Source organism: Clupea harengus, chromosome 8, assembly GCF_900700415.2.
Source record: "Clupea harengus chromosome 8, Ch_v2.0.2, whole genome shotgun sequence".
In the NCBI taxonomy this organism is placed as follows: domain Eukaryota; kingdom Metazoa; phylum Chordata; class Actinopteri; order Clupeiformes; family Clupeidae; genus Clupea; species Clupea harengus.
The window spans coordinates 26383152-26404039 of record NC_045159.1 but is presented as its reverse complement, the minus strand read 5'-3'; the positions used below and the strand labels follow the sequence as shown (position 1 = coordinate 26404039).

The 20888-nt window shown below is 42.1% G+C and overlaps 3 protein-coding genes across 7 annotated transcripts; 1 reads left to right on the top strand and 2 right to left on the bottom strand.

Moving 5' to 3' along the window:
* Nucleotides 1-2077: 2077 nt before the first annotated feature.
* On the top strand, nt 2078-8366 carry LOC105906573 (cellular tumor antigen p53-like). The gene is made up of 8 exons (XM_031572546.2): nt 2078-2400; nt 3636-3822; nt 3953-4065; nt 4379-4488; nt 4746-4888; nt 5104-5174; nt 7327-7430; nt 7529-8366. The coding sequence occupies exons 2-8, from the start codon at nt 3693-3695 to the stop codon at nt 7626-7628; spliced, it is 771 nt and encodes a 256-aa protein (XP_031428406.1). The 5' UTR covers nt 2078-2400; nt 3636-3692; the 3' UTR covers nt 7629-8366.
* A 433-nt stretch (nt 8367-8799) lies between these two features.
* Nucleotides 8800-13815, bottom strand: LOC105906652 (E3 ubiquitin-protein ligase TRIM39-like). Of its 2 annotated transcripts, none has more exons than XM_031572535.2 (11): nt 13086-13815; nt 12101-12211; nt 11710-11837; nt 11546-11626; nt 10970-11083; nt 10616-10714; nt 10358-10486; nt 10143-10188; nt 10007-10033; nt 9860-9886; nt 8800-9678 (listed from the first exon to the last, which is right to left on the bottom strand). In XM_031572535.2, exons 2-11 carry the CDS (start codon nt 12171-12173, stop codon nt 9158-9160), a joined length of 1245 nt encoding a protein of 414 aa, XP_031428395.1. In that variant the 5' UTR covers nt 12174-12211; nt 13086-13815; the 3' UTR covers nt 8800-9157. The 2 variants fall into 2 exon arrangements, with proteins under 2 accessions (XP_031428395.1, XP_031428394.1); XM_031572534.2 differs by having other exon boundaries at nt 13091-13815.
* A 92-nt stretch (nt 13816-13907) lies between these two features.
* Nucleotides 13908-19477, bottom strand: LOC105906648 (macrophage-capping protein-like). 4 transcript variants are annotated; one of them, XM_031572544.2, is made up of 9 exons: nt 19314-19477; nt 18124-18351; nt 17220-17374; nt 16588-16749; nt 15935-16084; nt 15630-15716; nt 15218-15350; nt 15048-15136; nt 13908-14687 (listed from the first exon to the last, which is right to left on the bottom strand). In XM_031572544.2, exons 2-9 carry the CDS (start codon nt 18314-18316, stop codon nt 14622-14624), a joined length of 1035 nt encoding a protein of 344 aa, XP_031428404.1. In that variant the 5' UTR covers nt 18317-18351; nt 19314-19477; the 3' UTR covers nt 13908-14621. The 4 variants fall into 4 exon arrangements, with proteins under 4 accessions (XP_031428404.1, XP_012690286.2, XP_031428405.1 ...); XM_012834832.3 differs by having other exon boundaries at nt 18124-18320; XM_031572545.2 differs by having other exon boundaries at nt 18124-18317.
* Between the last annotated feature and the right edge of the window lie 1411 nt (nt 19478-20888).

Here is a 20888-nt window from a genome sequence, read left to right as displayed (position 1 = left end):
TAGCTATTAGAAAGATACCAGGGCAAAGGGCCACAACAAAGGGCCACAATAAACGATCAGGGAGACAGTCAGGATTTCGAAGACCTGTGGAACTCAATGTGAGCCACTGTCTGCTTGGCATCTTGTTGCATGTGTTAATGGTTGCAGCCATCATGCTGCCAGTGTTAATTGGACGTAATGTAGGCCAGTACATTTGCCTTACTAACTTCAACAATTTTGCAGCGTTTCACCAGTTGCAGATTGGGAAACATCTGTAAGTAGACATTTACAGAAATCCTGAACCTCATGACATTATACCTTAATAATCACCACATTCACGTATTTCTGCCATAATTGAGCTTCATGCAGAAATTAATACTTACTCTTGGTGTTTTTTTAGTACTTACCGGAATCGCAGTTTGATGAGCAGGTGTTTGAGCAGCTGCAGGTTTCCGAGCCATACATCCCTACCCTGGGTGGTGGCTCTCCACCATGCTCCGCAGTGCCCATCACAACCGACTACCCGGGAGAGCATGACTTCCAGCTTAGCTTCCCTCAGTCCAGCTATGCCAAGTCTGTGACCTGCACTGTGAGTTTAACAGATTTTCAGTTCATTTTCATTGATTTGCAAACATATTTGTCTTACCTTGTTTTGAGGTTTGTCATGGTGACTACCTCATGAAGCTGATTGAAAGACTGCCAAGAGTGTGCAAAGCTTTCATCAAAGCAAAAGGTGGCTACTTTGAAGAATCTAAAATATAAAACATATTCTGGTTTGTTGAGCATTTTTTTGTTTACCACATAATTCAATATTTGCTCCTTCATAGTTTCGATGTCTTCAATATTAATCCATGTAGAACAAAATAAAAAATACCGAAAAACCATTGAATGAGAAGGTGTGTCCAAACTTTTGACTGGTACTGTATATATATATGTGGAGGCTATCCTATAAGCCTCAGTGTGGACGTCAAAGTGTTCCCAACGCGTAGCGAATTATCCTTGTCCAGGCATGAGCTCTCTTTGGGTGGTGTTCCCGTTTATTATAAAGATAGAAATGTATACATAAAATTGGTCTTATCACCCAGTGCTGGTTGCTTATAAAACAAGATTCTGTCGGTGAAGTGGGTTTCACAGCTAGAACCGTGTGTTCCCCGCCATCCACACCTTTCCCTAATTGAGTAATCACACCTGTAGATATACCCAATTCCCAGTGACGTGCCACACTCAGTGCAATACTCCCCCAAGTGGCTAAAATAAATAACACTAAAATGAACCTAACAAAAAGGTGGATAGAAATGGCTCCTACAATATATATATAAACATATACAGTATATATATGTGCGTGTGTATATGTACATATATACACACACACACACACACACACAGTGTCTGTAAATAGTAACACTAATAGGGCAGAATAAGCCTTGTGATCTAAGAGTTTATTTCTTACCTGGGAAAATATTTAATGCCCGAGGTCCATGAATCCTTGTCCTTTGTCTGCTTCTGGTTTAGCAGTGGTAGTCTTGGAACCCACACACAAAATACACTTTTAGATGAGGGTCATCGTTGAACAGTATTACATTTTTTATTTATATTTTTGCCAATTCAGTGCACATGAAAGGCATGATGTTGAATAGGTAGTCCAATGGAAATCCATGGTTGCTCCGACAGCTTAAGAAAAGCACCACCCTCCTCCCCGCCCTCTAGTATACTTTATTTTTGGTGAACTTTTATCTACTGCTCATTTCAATTGAGCTTATGCTTTTGAACCTTCATATCTCCACTTATAATAGGCTCTCTGCCTAGTATTCAGATTCTTCCATTGTATTAGTGTGTGTGTTTGTGTGCTCAATGTTGGGATTCCACGTTAACACAGGAAATCTTATGTTAATTAGTACAAATGTGTACACTCACACACTGTGGCGTTAGCATTTGTGTGGTGTTGACTTTAAGTCTCTCATTTACAATTCAAACAACATGATATTGAAATATGACCGTTATGTTCCAAGCATTTATGAAATACGACTGATCAAAATGAGATATTAATATATAAGTTTCAAGTGTTGTTCTTTTGAAAGTACTAATTTAAAATTCAAACGTATTAGACTATATTGAATTAAGCCAGGTTGTAATTATTTTCCAGCACTCTTCTTCTAGTTCTCTATCAGCAGTCAGTGGTGAGGCATGCCTTGACATGCCTACTGAACGTGGCGTGGGGGAGGGGCGTGTCTGTAACACAGCATATTAACAGGAGTTTTTCTATCCAGTACCACCAATTTTAACCTGTTGATGTTACAGTGGAGATTTTACCATGTGTTTGTGGTCTGTGGAGGGACAGAGATAAATCTTGATGAGGACTATGGTGGCTTGAAGAGTTGTAGGCTCAGTTTCATTGAGAGGAAAACAGTTTGATTTAAAGTGGTAAGAATTGTATTTATGTTGTATCTGGAATACTGTACATGTGTACTATGTACGGTAGTTTATTTTGGGATATATGACATTGTTATTGTTATAGTCATTGTCATTTCTGTCTTGTTCATATCTAGTGTTCTTTCATTATGCGTTTACCTTTTGATGTTTTGGTTTCATTTGCAATTAGACAAGTTCCTGGATGAGTGAGTGAATTAAATATTGTGGATGATGGTGGTGACGGTATATCACACATCAGGGGGGTAAATCCAAGTACGTGGTTTAGTGACAAACCTGGGTAAATTAACACTGGATTGCCTGAATCCGGATTTTTTTCTGGATACGGTACCTTTTCGCGTTCACACGGAGCCATGTCAAGAAAAATCTGCGTTTACAAGGAAATGCTGGTGCGGAGCGGAGCGGAGTGGTTGAATCTGCTGTAAAGACGTCATGGAGCATGCGCATAAAGTGACAGAAGACAGAAGTCGAGATCCAACTAGCAATCTTCTGATTGCTGAACGACTTCTCTAGCACCTGAAATCACTGTTACCACTGCACTCAAACAGGACTAGTTAGAATTGCGCACTTCGCCATAACCCTCGTTTGTGTTAAGTTACCGTTTTGAAACTTCCGTCTATAATACAAATCTTTTCACGTCAGATTTGCTCATATAGGCGATTGCTGACACTTTTAAAAAACGGTTTTGAACAATGGTCTGATGCAAATAGATTAAAGAGTGATAGATTAAAGTGGCTTGTTAATGTCATCCCTTTCCTAACCAGCTTCTTAACAACATCGATTTAGTTTATGTTGTTGCTGTTATGAAGTGACGCAGCAGGGTTAATAAGGGTTCAGGCTAAGGTTGCGAGGCGTTCACGTGGGGCAATTACGTCAACGGTTTGGAAAGTGTGCAGATCGGGCTTTTGCACAAACATGGATCCGTGTAAACGGGCCCTGAGTCGGAATAAGTAGTAAACCTCTTAATGGTAGAGCCCTATGGCTTCCTTTTCCTAGCAAAACAAAGCCATAGGGTTTAGGTTTACCACTTTGAGTTAACTTAGCCAAGTTTGTCACTAACCATGTACTTGGAATACCCCTCAGTTAGGGTGGACTGCTTAGAACCTAAACTGATAGGTGGGCTAAGACAACATGATGGGGACAACCTGAAAGAAACTTAACCCTTTATATGCCTTCATACATAAAAACATCATATGTAAATGCATGTAACCTATGGCCCTTTTCCACAGTACTCCACAGACCTGAACAAGCTGTACTGTCAGCTGGCTAAGACCTGCCCCGTCCACATGGTGGTGGACCAGCCGCCCCCGCCAGGCTCAGTGCTGAGAGCCACTGCGGTCTACAAGAAGTCCGAGCACGTGGCCGAGGTGGTCAGGCGATGCCCTCATCACGAGAGGACCCCAGGAAACAATGATGGTACACATTATTACCACCCACCCCCAGCACACACATTTCTCCACGCTTGTATTTTCTGTCCTACGTGTGATGCGATTCCTGGACTCTTCAGTAAAGTTCTGTCTGCTCTGTCCTGTCTTGTGAATTTCAGGCCCAGTCCCTCCCAGCCACCTGATCCGGGTGGAGGGGAATCCGCGTGCTGACTACCAGCAGGACCTGAACACCGGGAGGCAGAGTGTAGTGGTCCCTTATGAGCAACCTCAGGTCAATTCCTGGCTCTTCTCTTTACGACCTTGCCAAGAGTTTTATTTGTAATTGTTATATTCTTATATAATTCGTTAATATTTTAGAAACTGGTGTGGTGTTGATTATGCAATGTGTGAAATGTGCTGTTTCCTGGGTTTAGTTTTAAACATCCTTCCAAAAGATTTAGTCAAGTTCTTTTCACCTTTCAGAACACAGTGAAATCTCCACTCCATACCAAACTTGAACTTTAAGCAGATGTTATCCAGTGTTTTTTGTGTAATAGTGATGTTTTGTTTGCGTTGTGAGAGCATTATCCCTTTTTTGCTTACAGCTGGGCTGTGGACACACCACCACACTCTACAATTACATGTGTAACAGCAGTTGTATGGGAGGGATGAACCGCAGAGCAATTCTGATGATTGTCACTCTGGAAACGCAAGAGTGAGTACTTTGTGCGCGTGCGTGCGTGGTGTGTGGGGGGTTGTATATGCATGTGTATGTAAAGGGCCCAGAGTGAGAAAATAACCCTTCTTCTCTTTAACCCACCTTTGGTCCTAAACCACAGCTTTCTTACTGTATATAATCACCATTTCTCCCCTGCCAGCTTTCCCCTGTCCATACCACATGGGTCACACTGTGTTCACTGGGGTCACTCATCACTGTGTTCTTTTTGCTGCTGTGCTGCTTGTGATCTGCAGGGGACTTGTCCTCGGCCGTCGCTCTTTTGAAGTTAGAGTCTGCACTTGTCCTGGACGGGACCGCAAGATGGATGAAACCAACTTCAGGAAAATCCAAGAGGCCAAGTCGTCAGTCAAGGCTACCGCTGTCACCGCCAAACGCAGTAAGCATTGGGCCCATACTGGAGGAAGGACGCTAGCCAGACATAGTGCACCATTAAAGATTATCATATTTTCAACTAAAAAAAATTATTAAAAGTGTGAAGCTGCATGATTTCTTATAGAGTATTACCTGAGCGGACGTTTCACTGACAAAAGGCAGAGAAATGGGATGATCAGAGAGGAAGGCGTGTAGCTCACACCCTGTGTTTGTACTCAGGTCTGAAGGAGGCGCCTCAGGCAGCAGCACAACCTGAAGGCAGCAAGAAGGAGGAGATATTCAAACTGGAGGTACCAGCGCAGGAGAACACACCTCATAATCAGTGGCGTAACGTAGTAACGACGGGCCCAGGTGCAAGATATTATGAAGGCCCCCCTAGTGAACGCTAAACATTTTTTTTTTAAAAATCGTAGCGTTCCCTACTTTCACAACCGCGTCTAAAGAAACCGCTAATCAAATGTGTTTGTTATCGATATAAATAGTGTTTAATAAATCAACCTTACATATTTCAGAAGCGAACAACGAACTAAGTCTTGTTTGACTCTCAGCAGGAACATTTCTTACCGTTAAAATTGTTAACTGTTGCATGGTTGCTGACACACCACTGAGGGCAGAAACAGCGATTCTGATCCCAGCTGAACTGCTGACTCCGTGAGCTGGCGACTAGTTGACGGCTAGTTCAAAAGCCAAAATAATCTAATTTAGGCAGCTTTGCCGCCTTCTCCTCCTGTTCTTTTTTCTCTTGCCCTTTTCTACTTCCACTCTTGTGCTTAAAAGGCATTGTTACGAGTAAAGTTGTGCTGTGCAGTGCTGAATGAGCTAGGTTATCAGAATTGGTTTAACTATAGCGTATTGTATTGTCACATGATCAATAGAGACTTGACATTGGACAACAACATACATATTACCCAGCAATCATCATTGCTAATCACAAAAATATCAAAGAAAATAAGAACTTATTCATTTAATTGAATAGTGTTTTGATAGTTTCTATAGTGTATGTAGGATAAGCATATGATTTTGTTATAAATTGCTACTTTTCCCCAAAAAATAATAACAACCACGACTGAGATAAGTTTGCCCTTTCAAGTGTATAGCATTTGACACTGCCGTCAGTGTGTAAATAGCGCGTGTTTGAACACAAGCATATTCGAGAAAATTTGACGCTGGACTGAGGGTGGGCCCGCTAAGCAATTCCTGTCGCTGTACTTGCCGATAGGGGGCCCGTTGAGTTACGCGTGTATATCTTTGGGCCCGGCTACAGGCCCCGATACCTCACGGGCCCAGGTGCAGCCGCACCTGCGCACCCCCTATAGTAACGCCCCTGCTCATAATATATTAGTCATAATATACACAGATCATAATAGTGGCACGGTGGCTCAGGTGCTTGCACTGCCGCCTCACAGCAAGAAGGTCCTGGTTTCGATTCCCACATGGGGCGCTGTTGGTACTGGGGGCAGGTCCTCCCCAGGCCTTCAGTGCTCAGGTGGGCCTGGGCCTTTCTGTGTGGAGTTTGCATGTTCTCCCTGTTTCTTCCACTAAGAACCCCAACAGAAAAACATGCAGAAGAGAAGAACAGAAAAAGATCACTCTCCTGTCCGTCAGTGACCAAGACGGACATGATCACTTGACTTGGTCCCCGGGCGCCATAAAGGCTGCCCACTGCTCCTGACAGCCCAGGATGGGAAAATGCAGACAAATTTCACTGCGACCTCTTCGGCATGCGTGTGTGCCCTGTGTCGCCACCCTAAAAAAAAGTCATGTCCTTTTATGTACTAAATGGTGTTAAATCTCAGTGAGTTCCAGTTTGTAGCTGCTCCTAAACTTTTCTCCTGGTTAAAGATGAACCACGCTCCAACTGATGGTTGATGAGTTTTTATTTGCTTTCATACTCCAAACCACCGTGAAAAACTGAAATAAAATGTATCACATTCTAACATCAGCATATGTCACGTAAATTAGTCTCTTGTGGCCAAAGCCATTTCTGGACAAATCCATGAAATTATTAATTAACTCTAAATTATCTTTTAACACTTTTAACACATAACTAATCAAATAAGACAGACAAACCCATACCGTGTGCGCCCTCCAACCAGAAAGTTAAGGGTAGCTAAATCTCTTCGTTCTCACACACATCCTTCTTCGTGCACATCGTAGATACAAAAGAACGAAACGAAACATATTCCCTGCTATTAGTTAAGTGCATCACATGACATATGCCTATTTGACTCAATTCGCTTCTTCACCAGTAGGTGTCCTTACCATGTAATACCAAAATTCCACATCAACAAATAATAAAATACAATTTGGTATGCACACAAACAAATAAACAAACACAAACATATTTTGATAAATAAATAAAGAGAATATGCGTATATTTCAGCAACAGCTACACAGTTCTTGAAAGAACGTTTGGTATTGAAATGACTGCCATTCTTACAGGTTCGGGGAAGACAACGCTATGAAATGTTGAAGAAGATAAACGACAGCTTTGAGCTTAATGACTTGGTGCCATCTAGCGACATTGAGAAGTACCGTCAGAAACAGTAAGCATGCCTCTGAGCCGTTTTCTTTCTTTATTACCAGGATGTTTTCTAAATCAATTTGTGATCTGTAATCCGTTCTCTTGTCACTGTCCTAGCAGCTCTAAAGGCGGGAACAAACGTGAGCGTGATGGCTGTACCATGGAACCAAAAAGAGGAAAGAAACGTCTTGTGAAAGAAAAAGAAAGCGACTCTGATTAATAACAGGAGTGTCCTCTGGTATTTGTTTATAAAAAATTATTGCAGGAAAATTGTGTCGTGATACACGGTTAGTGCTTCAGTGTTAAGCACCTCAAAATGACTTGCGCAAATAAAAAATTACCAGTTTCCACCCCTGCACAGTTTCCCAATTCTCAATTTTTGTATTTGATATTACACTTTTTTTTTTTGAATACTCCTTTGTGTGGCGTCTGTTCTGTATTTGCATTAAACAAACTCAACCATGTAGTTGGACACATGTTAGCAAACAGCATTTTAGTGCGAGACCCTTCTCATGTGGCTTTATTAAGTGCTCTGAGACTACTGCAAATGGGGTGACATTTTTTTTTCAAAATCCACGTAATTGTTTCCTTGGGTTAGATGACATGTACATGTTGGGCCTACTTGGGAATTGAGTGCAGGAGACCTGAGGTGGCTTCGATTTATTTTTATTATCTCCCGAGTCTTCAAGACCCTTTGATCATGGAAAAAAAACTCCGTCGTGAAATGTGTTTGTCGTTAAGGTATTTTTACACCTGACTAGCGGGAAAACAAGCTAGCAGTCTTAAACAAAGTAAAATATATAGGCTACCTTTAAAAAGTTTCGTGTATATAGTTTTCCTCTTATACTATGCATCTCGTTTTCTCAGGGATACAGGTCTATTATAGCCTGGATACCAGACCGAACTTAGCCCCGCCCACACATTTTTTGGTTGGGAAGTTCGGTCTGGCATTACTCCATTGAGGAGAAATTATCTGCGGACAGACATTGCCGTACCAATCAAATTGTCAAGGCGGGCTTTATACGATGATGGACAGATGATCAACCGTAACGTAATCAACCACGTCACCAAAGAGCTTTTGGGGTGAATTCGTTTTCAACAAACATGGCTGCCGTTGGAGAGCTGAAATGTGGTGATTCGAGTCTGTTTTAGAAGACATTGACAGCACATTCATTTTGAAAGAGGAACAGAGAAACGCGATCAAGGCATTTGTCGATCGAAAAGATGTTTTTGCCGTCCTTCCTACGGGATCCGGTAAAAGTTTAATGTATCAGCTGGCCCCATGGTCTACGTTATGGTCATACTACGTTGCTCTGATTGGTTCTAGATATATCCAATTGAGCGAAGAGGCATTTTTTTTCCTGGTTCGGTTGAAACACGCCCCATAATCACAGCCCATTGGAGCGGTATCAGACTCATATTCTGACTAGAATTATGAGTATGACATCGTCAGGCTAGGTCTATTAGGAAGTGTTGTATTTTTCGCTTGTTGTTTTCTGTTATGCCCTTGCAAGGGTAGAGGCATGAGTTTTGACATATACAGACTCGCTTTTAAATGCTTAGGAAGTTATTGGGCATAGTTTCAAAAGATAATGTGGAAAATTGAAAGTTTTTTTTCTACTTTTTTAATGTGGTAAATATGGTACAGACAGAGGATCAGAAATGTGGCAGAAATGAAATTCTGAAATAACGAATTTTTTTAAGGACGTCAGAAATGTTGGATTATTTTTCCCGTGGCTTTTGAAAGCTTCATATCTCAGGGTATGAAATAGTCATGAGCGTACGCCCATCCAGAGGCGCAAAGAGAGGGTAAAGCTTCTCACGGAAAGCCCCCTTGAAGGTGAAGATGTGTGACCGTGTCTCCACGTTGTAGAAGGAGATCTGACCTTCGTCGTAGTCCAAGTAAATGCCTATTCTGGTGGGCACCATCTCCAGGGGCAGCAGCGTTTCCGGCTGGGTGCAGGCGTAGAACTGCCGTGTGCTGCGCCACAGCGCCCAGTAGCCATCTTCGGGGTACATGCTGAAGCGGCCGTGGCGCTTGGAGGAGGCCGTGGTCAGACCTAGCCTCCAGTAGCCGTTGTTGGCCAGCTTTACTTCCCAATAGTGGCGGCCTATGGTCATACCCTCCCAGCCCAGGACGCAGGGCCAACCGTTGAAGCGCTGCACGCTGAAAGACACTTCTGTCTCCGTATGCGCCTCCTGCACCTTCTTGCGGTCGTCGGACACGATCAGCCATGGGTGGTTGGTCATGGTGTCCAGTGTTACGTTGACTGTATAGGAAAACCAGTCATATACCTGTGGTTAGCATACCAAAGGATCTATGTTTCTTCATACTGTTATTCATGATGTGTCAGGAGGCTTACATAGGCATTATACATTAATACAGATTAGTATTGTTAATAAATTAAAAGCTTGCACACATAATACATATTCTGTAGTGTAAAAAGGTACCTGATGCACTACAGATCCAGTCCCACACTAAAGGAAATAAGAATAGCACAGTTTAAATTATAATCATAAAAACTATTATAATCAAAATCATAAAAACGATACCACATTTTTATGAAAGAATAATTCAAACATTTAAACAGTAATTACCTGAATTTGGGATGTACTTAGGCGTGTCTGTTTTGTGAAGAGAAATGAAATTCAAAATAATTCTCAAATATAATTACACTCCCAAAATTGATTGGTAATGAAATGGATCCATTTCACTGATGTTAATGAGCCTGACCTGTCTTCCAGGTGAGCTGTTTGGTGGCAAGCCACATCTGAGACACCTGGAGCAGAGGGACAGAACAAACTCACTTTATAGAATGCAACAGAGTGCCTGCAGTTTGTTGCTGTATATGTATAAATATATATATATGTAGCTAAGCTCAGGCAGGGCAATGAAGAGTATTTTAGTGAGATGAAAGTTCGTCAGGGGAAATGAGTTCTGTATCTTACCTTGCTGTCCTCTTTCAGCAGCGACCAGGTGAGGAATTCCAGGAAGGGCAGCAGGGTCTTCAGTTTCTTCTTCCGCAGTTCCAGGTTCCTCAGAGTCTGGAGAAGCTCCTCTCTCATCAGGCCACAGCTCTTTTCACAGTGAAGCACACGCGCACACACAGAGACAGAGATAGAGAGAGCCATACACATATTCATTTATACAGCAGAACCATATCATGAACAAAAGACATATTTTCATGCAGTATCCATAAGTTGTACCTCAGTCACACTTTGAAGCTCCTTGGCCCATTCCACGATCCTCTCTTCAGTGGTGTTCTGGTCTTTCTTGTGTTTCTCCTCAGTACTCTCACTGAACAGCTACACGGTTGGGGTACAATGAATATCAGACATATGGAATCATAATTACAGCCAGATATCAAAATAAAATACAAAATACAAAATGTCAACGCTTAGTTCTTTGGTGCATATGTGTCTCTGTCCACAAGGGATTGTAGAAGTGCGTTATAAGAGCAAAGGATTGTAGAAGTGCGTTATAAGAGCAAAGGATTGTAGAAGTGCGTTATGAGAGCAGCAGAAATCAAACGTGATATTCTCATGGTAAAAGCTCCCTACCGAGTCCACTCTCTTAAACTCCTCGGCCGACTGTAGGATGAGTTTACGGCTCTGCGCGAGACTCTGATTACTGGCTAGGTCTCTGTCGTAGCTGCTGATGGGCTCGCTGGTGTTCTGATCGCACACACACACACACACACACACACACACACACACACACATACACATTCATAGATACACACAATGAAGCATGACTAACTGCTGTGCATTCAGGACTGTTAGTGATCGTGGTCTTTTCCCCAGATATCCCCATAAAATCAGAAAACATCTTTAGATAATCCACTGATCATGGAACATTTCTAATTGTTATGGCTTACCATAGCAGCTATAAAATGATGTACTCATACGCATTCGTGAGATGATTCTTTTTCCTTATCATTCTATTGTTATTACTTTATACAGCCACCATATTATCCAGTTGAGTTTGTTGATCTGAGCCATAAAACTCAAATCTGATGACTGGACAACTACCCATCACCACAGCCTCCACCACCACCAGTCGTCTGAGGCAGAACCCTCTAACTTTTATAACTATAATAATAAACTATAGCATTAAATCAGATTATGATTACAAACCTTGCAAAAACTCTCTACTAGTTCCTTCCAGGTGTGGATAAATTTGACACATTCCTGTAGGCCACGCAGATCTCTCAGGCCCTGAGCAGATGGACAGATATGAGCACACAAAAACATATAAATAAAACTGATAGGCAAACTATTGACTGATTTCCCATATTAACCTTCTGTTTGTAAGGGGTAGTTCTGATGGGCAATGAGCTGTGCATCTGAAGCTTCTCATCTGGAAGTGTCCAGCGTACTTCTCCTGTGTAGGTGCTGCGGAGGGAAGTGCTCTCAGGTTCTTTGATTCCTGACACACACACACACACAAACAAACACACACATACACATACACACACAAACACACACAAACATGTAGACACACAAATATATGTTCATACAAATACGTACATGCATCTATTCACATACACATTTTGGACATTCACTTTCCAATTTTTTTTTCAGTACATTTGTATTTAAAGATGTGGAAGGTCCTGATAACACACGAGGACCGAATGAACACATGTATATATATATATATATATATATCTGTAGAAAAAAAAAAGAACTTACTGATCTTTTTCTCTTTGCCCTTCATTTTGCCCTTGGCCATGGGGGAATCTTCCTGGGGTTTAATCGAATCCATTCTTCCCTCAACCAGTGGAATGTTCCCCGTGCAACTGGCTGTGACACAAGCCAAAAGTATGATCAAAGTTTTCCTGGTCTTCCAGACCTCAAATTGACCTCAGCTTCCTGAAAATACTTTGCTATCTTTATATAGCCTCCTCCTGCTTTGTGAGCACCAATTATGCTCATTTCCAAAGTACTAGGCGGCTGCTTAGAGGAGCCCATGGCTGCTGATTGTTGGGAAAGGTTTGAGGAGTCAGAGCATTTATAAAGCTTTGAAATCACCTTGCCTTTCTTGACAACGATTGTGGTCAGGCCATAGCCAAGCTAATTACGGTCTAAGACCTTGGTAAAAGTCATCTGGGAGCTCTAATCTCTTGGGGTGCCCAAACTCTTAAATGTTAAATGTAAAAGGGCCAAACTCTTAAAATGTTGAAAAGAATGTTTCCCATCTTTAACTTTATGGATCTCTTTTTGGAGATCAGTTCATCTTCTACTCACTTAACTATTCACAGTAGGAACAAGTTTGACCAGGGGTGCCTAGACTTCTGCATGTCACTGTACATACACTAATCATAGACATATGACACATTTACAGATAAAAATGAAACATACTGTAAATATACAAATGTAGTCAACTCAACAACTACTATTACTGCTACTAATATAGCTTATATTACTGTTACTGCCACTACTACTACTACTACTATATAACAATAACAATAATAATGATAATAATAATTACAATAAATAGACTGATAGTGTAAGCTTAGATAGTGTAAGCTTAGCCTAACTATAATGTGGTATATTTCTAAAGTATAATATAGTGTAATATTTATATAATAACATTTTTGTAAAACACCTCTGTAGTATAAGTTCTAAAGCTATAGATACTATACACTATGTAGTAGATCCTTTAAGAGTTAAACACCTTGCCTTTGAGAGTTCACTCAGGGGAGCCTCGTAGACCTGTGCATTCCAGATGGAGCAGCGGGGAAAGACAGCAGACCTCCCAGGTAAGCTCAATTTACTTTTTGTCTTTTACAGCATCTCACCAACCTTTGTGCTTTCGGTTGTCTAAATTATTGCCCTATCATAATGTGACAAACATTGCGATAGCATCAGCAGTTTTTATGATTTCCTTATGTAATCAGTTTGGGTTGTGCTCGGGGTCATAGGGAGAGGCAGCCATTTCAGTACTGAAACCCATTTTAAAAATGATTAAAAGCTTCTATATCTTCACGGTGAGGTTATTCAAGGCTTCAAGTAACACTGACTAATTCCATCTGCTTGTTTTTTTTGTGTCTAAGAGTGCCCTCTGATCAATCTTCACAGACAGAAAGATTTACAGAAATGATTTAGTGAGAACTGACGACGAGGCTATAACAAATCCCAATGACAATGATTATCAAAGCATAGTCATGACAGTATTCTTGTTTTGCATACACAAATGATGATGCCATAACCACGATAGTGACTGTATCTGCTTTGGTCCTGATAAAACACATGCCCATCCCATCAGTGAGAATACAAGGCATGTTGGAATTCTTATTGCTGAGTATTGTACCAACTGTAAGCATGTCAGAATCATACTCTTGATGATTTATTTATACCATCTAACTGAATTAATTACTGTGAGTGTTGACTGTTCTTAGAGTTCTTGTCCTTTACAACTTTCGCACCACAAAAGGATCTTCCAAATAAACTGTAAAAATGTTAATGAAAATATAGAAATGATGTGAATTCCATTTTATAGATTGTTACATATTTTATAGTAGATAACAGTAATATCAGTCAGCGTGAGCTCAAACCCCACAAACCTTTGACCCGACCAGTGTGCTTTCAATTCACGGCCCTTTGATAAACAGTTGTATCTATGCCAACACCAAAGCCTAACGATAAGGAATGATTCTTTGGTTTCTTTGGAAGATAATATCATGAATCACAACACTGCTGGCACCATGACCGTTCCCGTGAGACAGAGGAAGACACTTTATGGTCTACCAGCCTCACCTCTGTCTTGAATAGATAAGTGATGGATCCGGTGCCAACATTTAACGCAGTAAAACAATGTGATGGGAGAAAGATCCAAGGCTGAAAGTATTCATCTTAGTTCTCAACCAAGGGAAAGTACAGAAGAGGAACAGGGATTTCTCACACTTTAGTACTACCACAGATTTTGAAACAAATTATTTTCCATATTGTATGTGAGTAAGTACACGGGGAAGTCACAGACAAGCTGGAGTGGTATCAGTGACCTTAAACATCCAAACATACAGTAAACCGTTGGCATCGATAAGATTATTATAAAACAGGTCCTAAGGGAGAACACTGATAGTTGGTGATCCCAGTTGTTTTTGGATGCGTGTATGATCAATCAAAATGTCCATCAAGAATGCTTATACAAAACATACATTGTATCCTCAAACATGACATTTGTGTGTCTTCTAGAGTGAGTAGTATGTATTTAACTCCAGTTTTGGAAAAACTGCTTGAAGAGGATTGATTCACGTCCCTGGGGAAGAATCTCCACCTATGAGAAAATGAAAGTCAGGCAAATGTATTAGTCAGCAGTCAGAGTTACTCTTGGTTCTTGCTCTTAGTGAATACATGGGTTCTTCCATACATTAGGAGGTCATATAACACTTATTACACAGTTACATAAACTTGTCATGGGTACTATAACTGATGTTGTTCAGATTTGCACATTATTGGCAGGGGATTTATCAGCTGTGGTTTGACAGAGCTACATGCTAATTACTCATATGATGTAATAGATAGAGATGGCATTCATATACTGTACATTTATAATCCAGTCTCATGATCAACATTCAGACTGATTGACTGGTTTTACTGCACTGCGGCAAAATATGATATAAAAAAAAAACAGTACCTGTGTTTTCAAGGGATAGTTCATCCGCTGGATAAACTGGTCTGCTATTTTCAGAGACATCATCCTCTCCTCAGAGTTGGCTCCATGCCCTGTGGATCAGTCGACCCTTTCATGACCCACCAAGAGTAGACTTGTTGCAAACAACACCCGATGTACACACGCCAACTCACCTTTCCAGATGTAGATTTTTCCGTTGTTTCCGTTGTCCAGTATGAAGCAGTCGTCTCTCTCCAGGAACTCTTGACAAAAAGGGCTTTTATCAGATAGCATGGTCAGTGACATGGATCCTGTGGCATCAGACACCTGTGGAGGGAGAGAGAGAGGGAAGGAGAGAGACAGGGAGAGAGAGAGGGGGGGAGAGAGAGTCAGAGAGAGAGAGAGGGAGAGAAAGAGAGAGAGAGAGAGGGAGGAAGGGAGAGAGAGTCAGAGAGAGAGAGAGGGAGAGAGAGGGAGAGAGAGAGAACGAGAGAGAGAGGCAGGTGACATGACGACAGGAGGATGGCAAGCGTAGAGAAGAGAAGATCAAATGAGGCAGAGCGTGTAACTGAAACCGTGTCCCCAGTGCTGTTTGATTACCCCCACCTTGTACAAAGTGGCAAAGTTCAAGATGTCCGTTTGGGTGTCATCCTCTGGTGTGCTGTCCATCAATCGTGGAATCAGTCCAAGAGCCTGTCATTGAACTCAGATTCAGTCGTCCATTGTCTTGTTTACTTCATTAATGTCAGTAAAAAAGTGTCACGACTCAACTGTGCACTTGAAGTATTCTGTAGCCTACATGTTCTATTGACCTCAGTGTCTGTGTTCAGCAATGTGTTTATGTTCTATTGACCTCAGTGTCTGTGTTCAGCAATGTGCTCATGTGAATTTTCTTTGTTTTGACCTCTGACCTCTATCATCTCCAGTGGCTCCTCTCCCTCTGCGGCATCGATGATTTGGGCTTTGCTGTGTCTCTCTGTGTCACGTATGAGTGCAGCAAACTCACGCACCTTCTGACGCTCAAACATGTTTGACTTTGACCCACTCCATGACACAATGGTCTGAATAAAGCACACAGTCACACAGACACATGATGAGTACATGACATTATCACACACTTTTCCAAACCTTCCTCTTTTCCAGGGCCATCACTGAAAGTCTTCAGACCAAGATATCTGCTCAAAATCTCACCTTTTTCAAACTGGGAGACCCTAACTGACTTTTAGGAGATACAATTCAATTTCCTTGGCAGAGTTTGTGCAGGTGCACACACGCACACGCGCACACACACACACACACGCGCACGCACTCACACACACACACACACACACACGTGCACACACACACACACACACACACACACACACACACACACACACACACACACACACTACACACACACACACACACACACACACACACACACACACACACACACACACACACACACAAACACACACACACACACACACACACACACACACACACACACACACACACACACACACACACACACACACACACACACAAACACACACACACACACACACACACGCACACACACCTCGCCCAGATCTAATACAAAGCAGTCTCCTTTGTTGAAACTCTTCCAGCTCAGCTCCACCTCCTTGGCTCGGACGTTCCGCTTCCCTTTGACCTGGTACAGATGGTGAACCGGTCCAGAGCCCATCTGAGCCCTCCTAAACCCAGACTCCACACCACCCTCCTGCAGACAGAACACAAGGATATATATATCCAGAGGACTTAACATAATTGGACTCTAAAAAACGACATTATGTCATAAATATGACAAGACAGATGACATTTCTTGTAAGTTGTCATGACAGTTGGTATAAGGTGATAAAACAGTGTCAGGTGACCACTTCTGGTAACTGGCGTGACAGCCTTCCAAATTATTGCTGCTAAGTTTCTGAGGATGTGACACCCTTATGCTCAGCACCCTTATGCCGACCATGAGAATTCTTAACATAGTAACATGACACTCTTAGGATGTCTTTGTCATGATGACTAATCATAGGATATGACATCTTCAATGACTGATTTATACAAAGGCTATGGTCCTCTTATGACGGAGAGTTGAAGCAGCCTGATCTATTCTCCTTGGGCCTCGTGTCATTCCTGCCCCAGAGGAAAGGAAAGAATGGATCAAGCATGTCCTTCCTCAGTGTAACTCACCTTGTAGCTGAGTCCTGCAGGGAAGAGGCTCATGAACTCGGGCGTCTCGTAGCCCTGGACCTGCCGGTGCTGGACTGGGTGCCCACCCAGGAAGTGATCCAGCTGAATGGCCAGCATGGCACACGCCCCCTGTTCATCCCGGGAGGACTTCTCTCCTGAAGGGTAGGGTAGCAGTAAGGATATATATTTTTGTTAGTATAACCTTACTTGTCTCCCTGTCATCCAGTTGATCTAACTAATCATGCTATAAACATTTGGCAGGTGCCATGTCCTGTGTTTGAAGTATGGCAGTGGCATGTTGACAACAGTCATCACGAGCTAATTAACGGTCATATCATGACACATTGTGAGGCTTTGTTCCAGTCAATTTAACACACGCACACACCCACCCAGCCCCCCAACCCCCCACCCCCCACGCACACTAAGCTAATTGACCTTACAAGCATCCTTACAATACAATTCAGTCTGACTTTTTTCCACCAGTGTCTGCATATGTGTATCATCCTTTGCTGAATGATGCAGTGAATCTCTCTCCTTCTGTCTCTGACACACACACCTACACACATCCACGCACACACATATTCTTTTTTTAATTTAAGCTATAAAAAGGTTGGGAAACACTGGTCTAATTAACCTCATTTTGGCACTTTTTTTAGAACTACCAAAATAGAAAAACAAAATTACAAAATTGTAATGCGTCTGCCTTAATCTGTTCCTGCCCTCAATAATCCCATTCCAAGAAATCAACCCAAAATGAGAATTTTGCTTTATATTCGCATCTCTAATCCAGTCAGTCTGTTTCCCAGCAAGGCCTCCGCTATGGGACACTCTCCCTCCCTCTCTCTCTCTCTCTCTCTCTCTCACCCTCTCTCTCTCCCTCTCTCCCAGAAGGAACTCTACACACCCATCCACATGTGCAGCTCTGTGCCCTCTGCTCCATGGGTGCTCAGCACCAGGTAAGCGTCCCCGTTGAAGAACACGCCCAGCTGGTCGGGCTCCAGAGGCACAGCCTTCATCTTCTCCACCCTCCACGTTCTCAGGCCTGGCTCACGGACCTCCGGCCCAAACTGTCCTGGAACAGCCCGTAGAGGAAGCATCCTTCTGGGGCAGATGAAAGGGGTCAACGGGTCGGCTGGGCAGAAGGGGAATCCAAGAAAAGAATCATGAAGAAGGGGAAAGAGGCACCAAACACTTTTCAGATGAAAAAAAAAAAGAGCAACAAAAAAGGATTGGACAGTTTCCAGAGAGCAAAGTAAAAAGAACAAAAGGATAACAAATACAAAGAGGGGGGGGGGGGGGGGGTGACATTGACAGAATTTGAAGGAGTATCCAACGGAAAGATAGATGAGGTCAAAAGAAAGGCAAGAAGGGGGGTGTGGTGGGTCCATTAAAGGAAAACAAAAGGGAAAGGGTGGTAGGTGAGAGAGCGGAGAATCCGGGCATAATGGCAGCGTAAAACGAGAAGCAAATGGACGGGGCAAATAATTTATGAGGCAAGCCGACGCTGAAATCATAAGGAGATTAAAGAGGTGGGGGGGGCCACAACACAAGAGCACAAGAGGCATGTGACCGCAAGACACGTGTGCAAATCCCACAGTGTCCTCTATCTAGGATCGCTCAATGGGAGCTATTTGCAAAACACTAAATCACTTCTGCCCATCACATCTTGCTTCCATAGAGTTGTGTTCCATAGAGATACACATAGAGACACATGTAAAACACAGTCTTATTTATGAGCTTATTTTCACACAGCCACCAGGCCTAGAAGTTCTACTGGTTTGGTTAACTTTGGCAGAATAAAATGTGTGCCCTCTGGAATTGCTCCTAAATGTTCAGTGAAATGGTTGTTTATCCCAGTGTCCTCAGTCATTTCACCAGACTGGTTGGCATTATTAGTCTACACTGCTTCCTCTGTGGCACCATGTCAGTGTAAGATGCAGAAAAACTAAACTGTAAACAAGGTCAAATACTGTCATAAATATACTATTCATACAACTCCAAATCCAAATCTCATAACTTAAGATCATATAACAATTTGGAAATAATGGGCTATATGCTATATACCAGCAGCAATTTTATTTGAAGTTTTCTTACCTTGTGGTTAATCCTCTTGAGCGTCTTCTACAGAAAGTCCAGGGTGCGGACTGTGGTGTGTGTGACAGTTTCACAGTACCACTTATTGTGAAAAGTGACTTCCCCAGTAGTTTCCTGAAGTCATCATCCAGCTCAGTAGTTTTCAAAGGCAGGTGCAGTGACTGAGACACAGGCCACAGAGTGCATCATACCTCCAGTGAAGCATAACTCCCACTCACATGTTTATGGTCTAAGGTTTTCATCCTTATTCTCGTAAAGTTATCTTGCATTATTTCTTTGCACCTGTAAACATGCATTGTCGTTGGTGAAACAGACTTGGAATGGACATTCATTCATTATCTAAACCTGCCTGATGCAAAAGGAAACGAACAACAACATAGGCTAGACAAAAACTCCAAATTCAACCATTAGTCACATTTTGTCAAATTTAAATCATCATTTTACATAAGTTCACAGCCAAAATAATGTCTTGTCCCAGATATTACAATCTTGAGAGGTAATGGAAAGCCATAAATGCCCCTGAAGTACTGAGAATTGGTATGGAGACATTCCATTGCTACATACGGCCACTAGAGGGAGATCTCGTCGTATGGTTTTTCAAGCTATACTTGTACGGCTACGTACTATGTCTACGGCTTGTGTCCATATTTGTATAATAAGCAAATCAACACTGATATTGACATGATCTGTAATGGAACTTGTAATATTTTACCAGGCAGATAAATAAAGTGCGGGACAGCTTAGTGACAGCCAGTGTGAAAATGATACTTTTAAATCGTTCTTGATTTTGATCTGTTTAAAATAAGGCAAGATATGCAAGGGGAAAGGCAAAGCTAAAAACATGCTTCTGTTACATTGTGTTGCTGCTGTGAAATTTTCGTTAGATAAGTGGTGAGTGAGAACCCCATGGAGGTAGGCTATTATACAGACCGGAGAAAGACCTTATCAGGAACAGAGGGTCGTCTGTGGAGGAGTCGCCTGGCTCAAGTTACAGAGGAACACTAATTCCCATTGGATGAATGATAAGGTGGGCACTTTGTGGAGAAACACAGCGTCAACTTTGCATTGCCGCCTAATTATTTAATGACAAGAGGAAACAATATTGCCCCATGGACTTCTAGCCAAAGCTATTAGAAAAGTATTCCTAAATATTATATAGGTCTATTACTTGCAGGCAGCTCATAGCTGTAGCCGATTTCCATTGACCCCCAGTCACAGCGAGCGCCAAACTCATGAGTCATGATCCAAGTTGAACATTCACGGTCAGCCCTCTACTCAGAATAGCCTTTTTATAACAATGGAGACTATCTGACACAGCAAGTAGGGCCAACAATTGGCACAAGACAAAGAGAATACCATGACCCTAATCTATTCACATGGTTACAATATCCTGAAGTTAGCAAAAAGCTGTTGATATTTCAGCTCAACGTCCAATTAAATACACTCCCATGCTCCTGAAGTACCTGTGTTAAGGGGCTGGTATTGTTTATGGCTCGGTCCCAGCAACTGTGTTTGTTTACAAATGTTCTACACAATTACACAAACTACACAAAGACTACACCATTTCCAAAGAAG

Bases quoted from the DNA above. Each gene is read 5' to 3' on its own strand.
- LOC105906648 (XM_042708588.1), bottom strand. From the start codon at position 18,733: ATGATTTCAGCGTCGGCTTGCCTCATAAATTATTTGCCCCGTCCATTT. The intron at 17,375-18,123 runs GTGTGTAGAGTT...CCTACCCTTCAG, and splicing joins AGAGCTGCACATGTGGATGG to GAGAGAAGTCCTCCCGGGAT. The intron at 16,085-16,587 runs GTGTGTGTGCGT...TGCTTTATTCAG, and splicing joins TTGTATTAGATCTGGGCGAG to ACCATTGTGTCATGGAGTGG.
- LOC105906652 (XM_031572535.2), bottom strand. From the start codon at position 12,173: ATGGATTCGATTAAACCCCAGGAAGATTCCCCCATGGCCAAGGGCAAA. The intron at 11,084-11,545 runs GTTTGTAATCAT...GTGTGCGATCAG, and splicing joins TAGTAGAGAGTTTTTGCAAG to AACACCAGCGAGCCCATCAG. The intron at 9,679-9,859 runs GTACCTTTTTAC...TTTCCTATACAG, and splicing joins CTGGATCTGTAGTGCATCAG to TCAACGTAACACTGGACACC.
- LOC105906573 (XM_031572546.2), top strand. From the start codon at position 3,693: ATGGTGGTGGACCAGCCGCCCCCGCCAGGCTCAGTGCTGAGAGCCACT. The intron at 4,889-5,103 runs GTAAGCATTGGG...GTTTGTACTCAG, and splicing joins CGCTGTCACCGCCAAACGCA to GTCTGAAGGAGGCGCCTCAG. The intron at 5,175-7,326 runs GTACCAGCGCAG...CCATTCTTACAG, and splicing joins AGGAGATATTCAAACTGGAG to GTTCGGGGAAGACAACGCTA.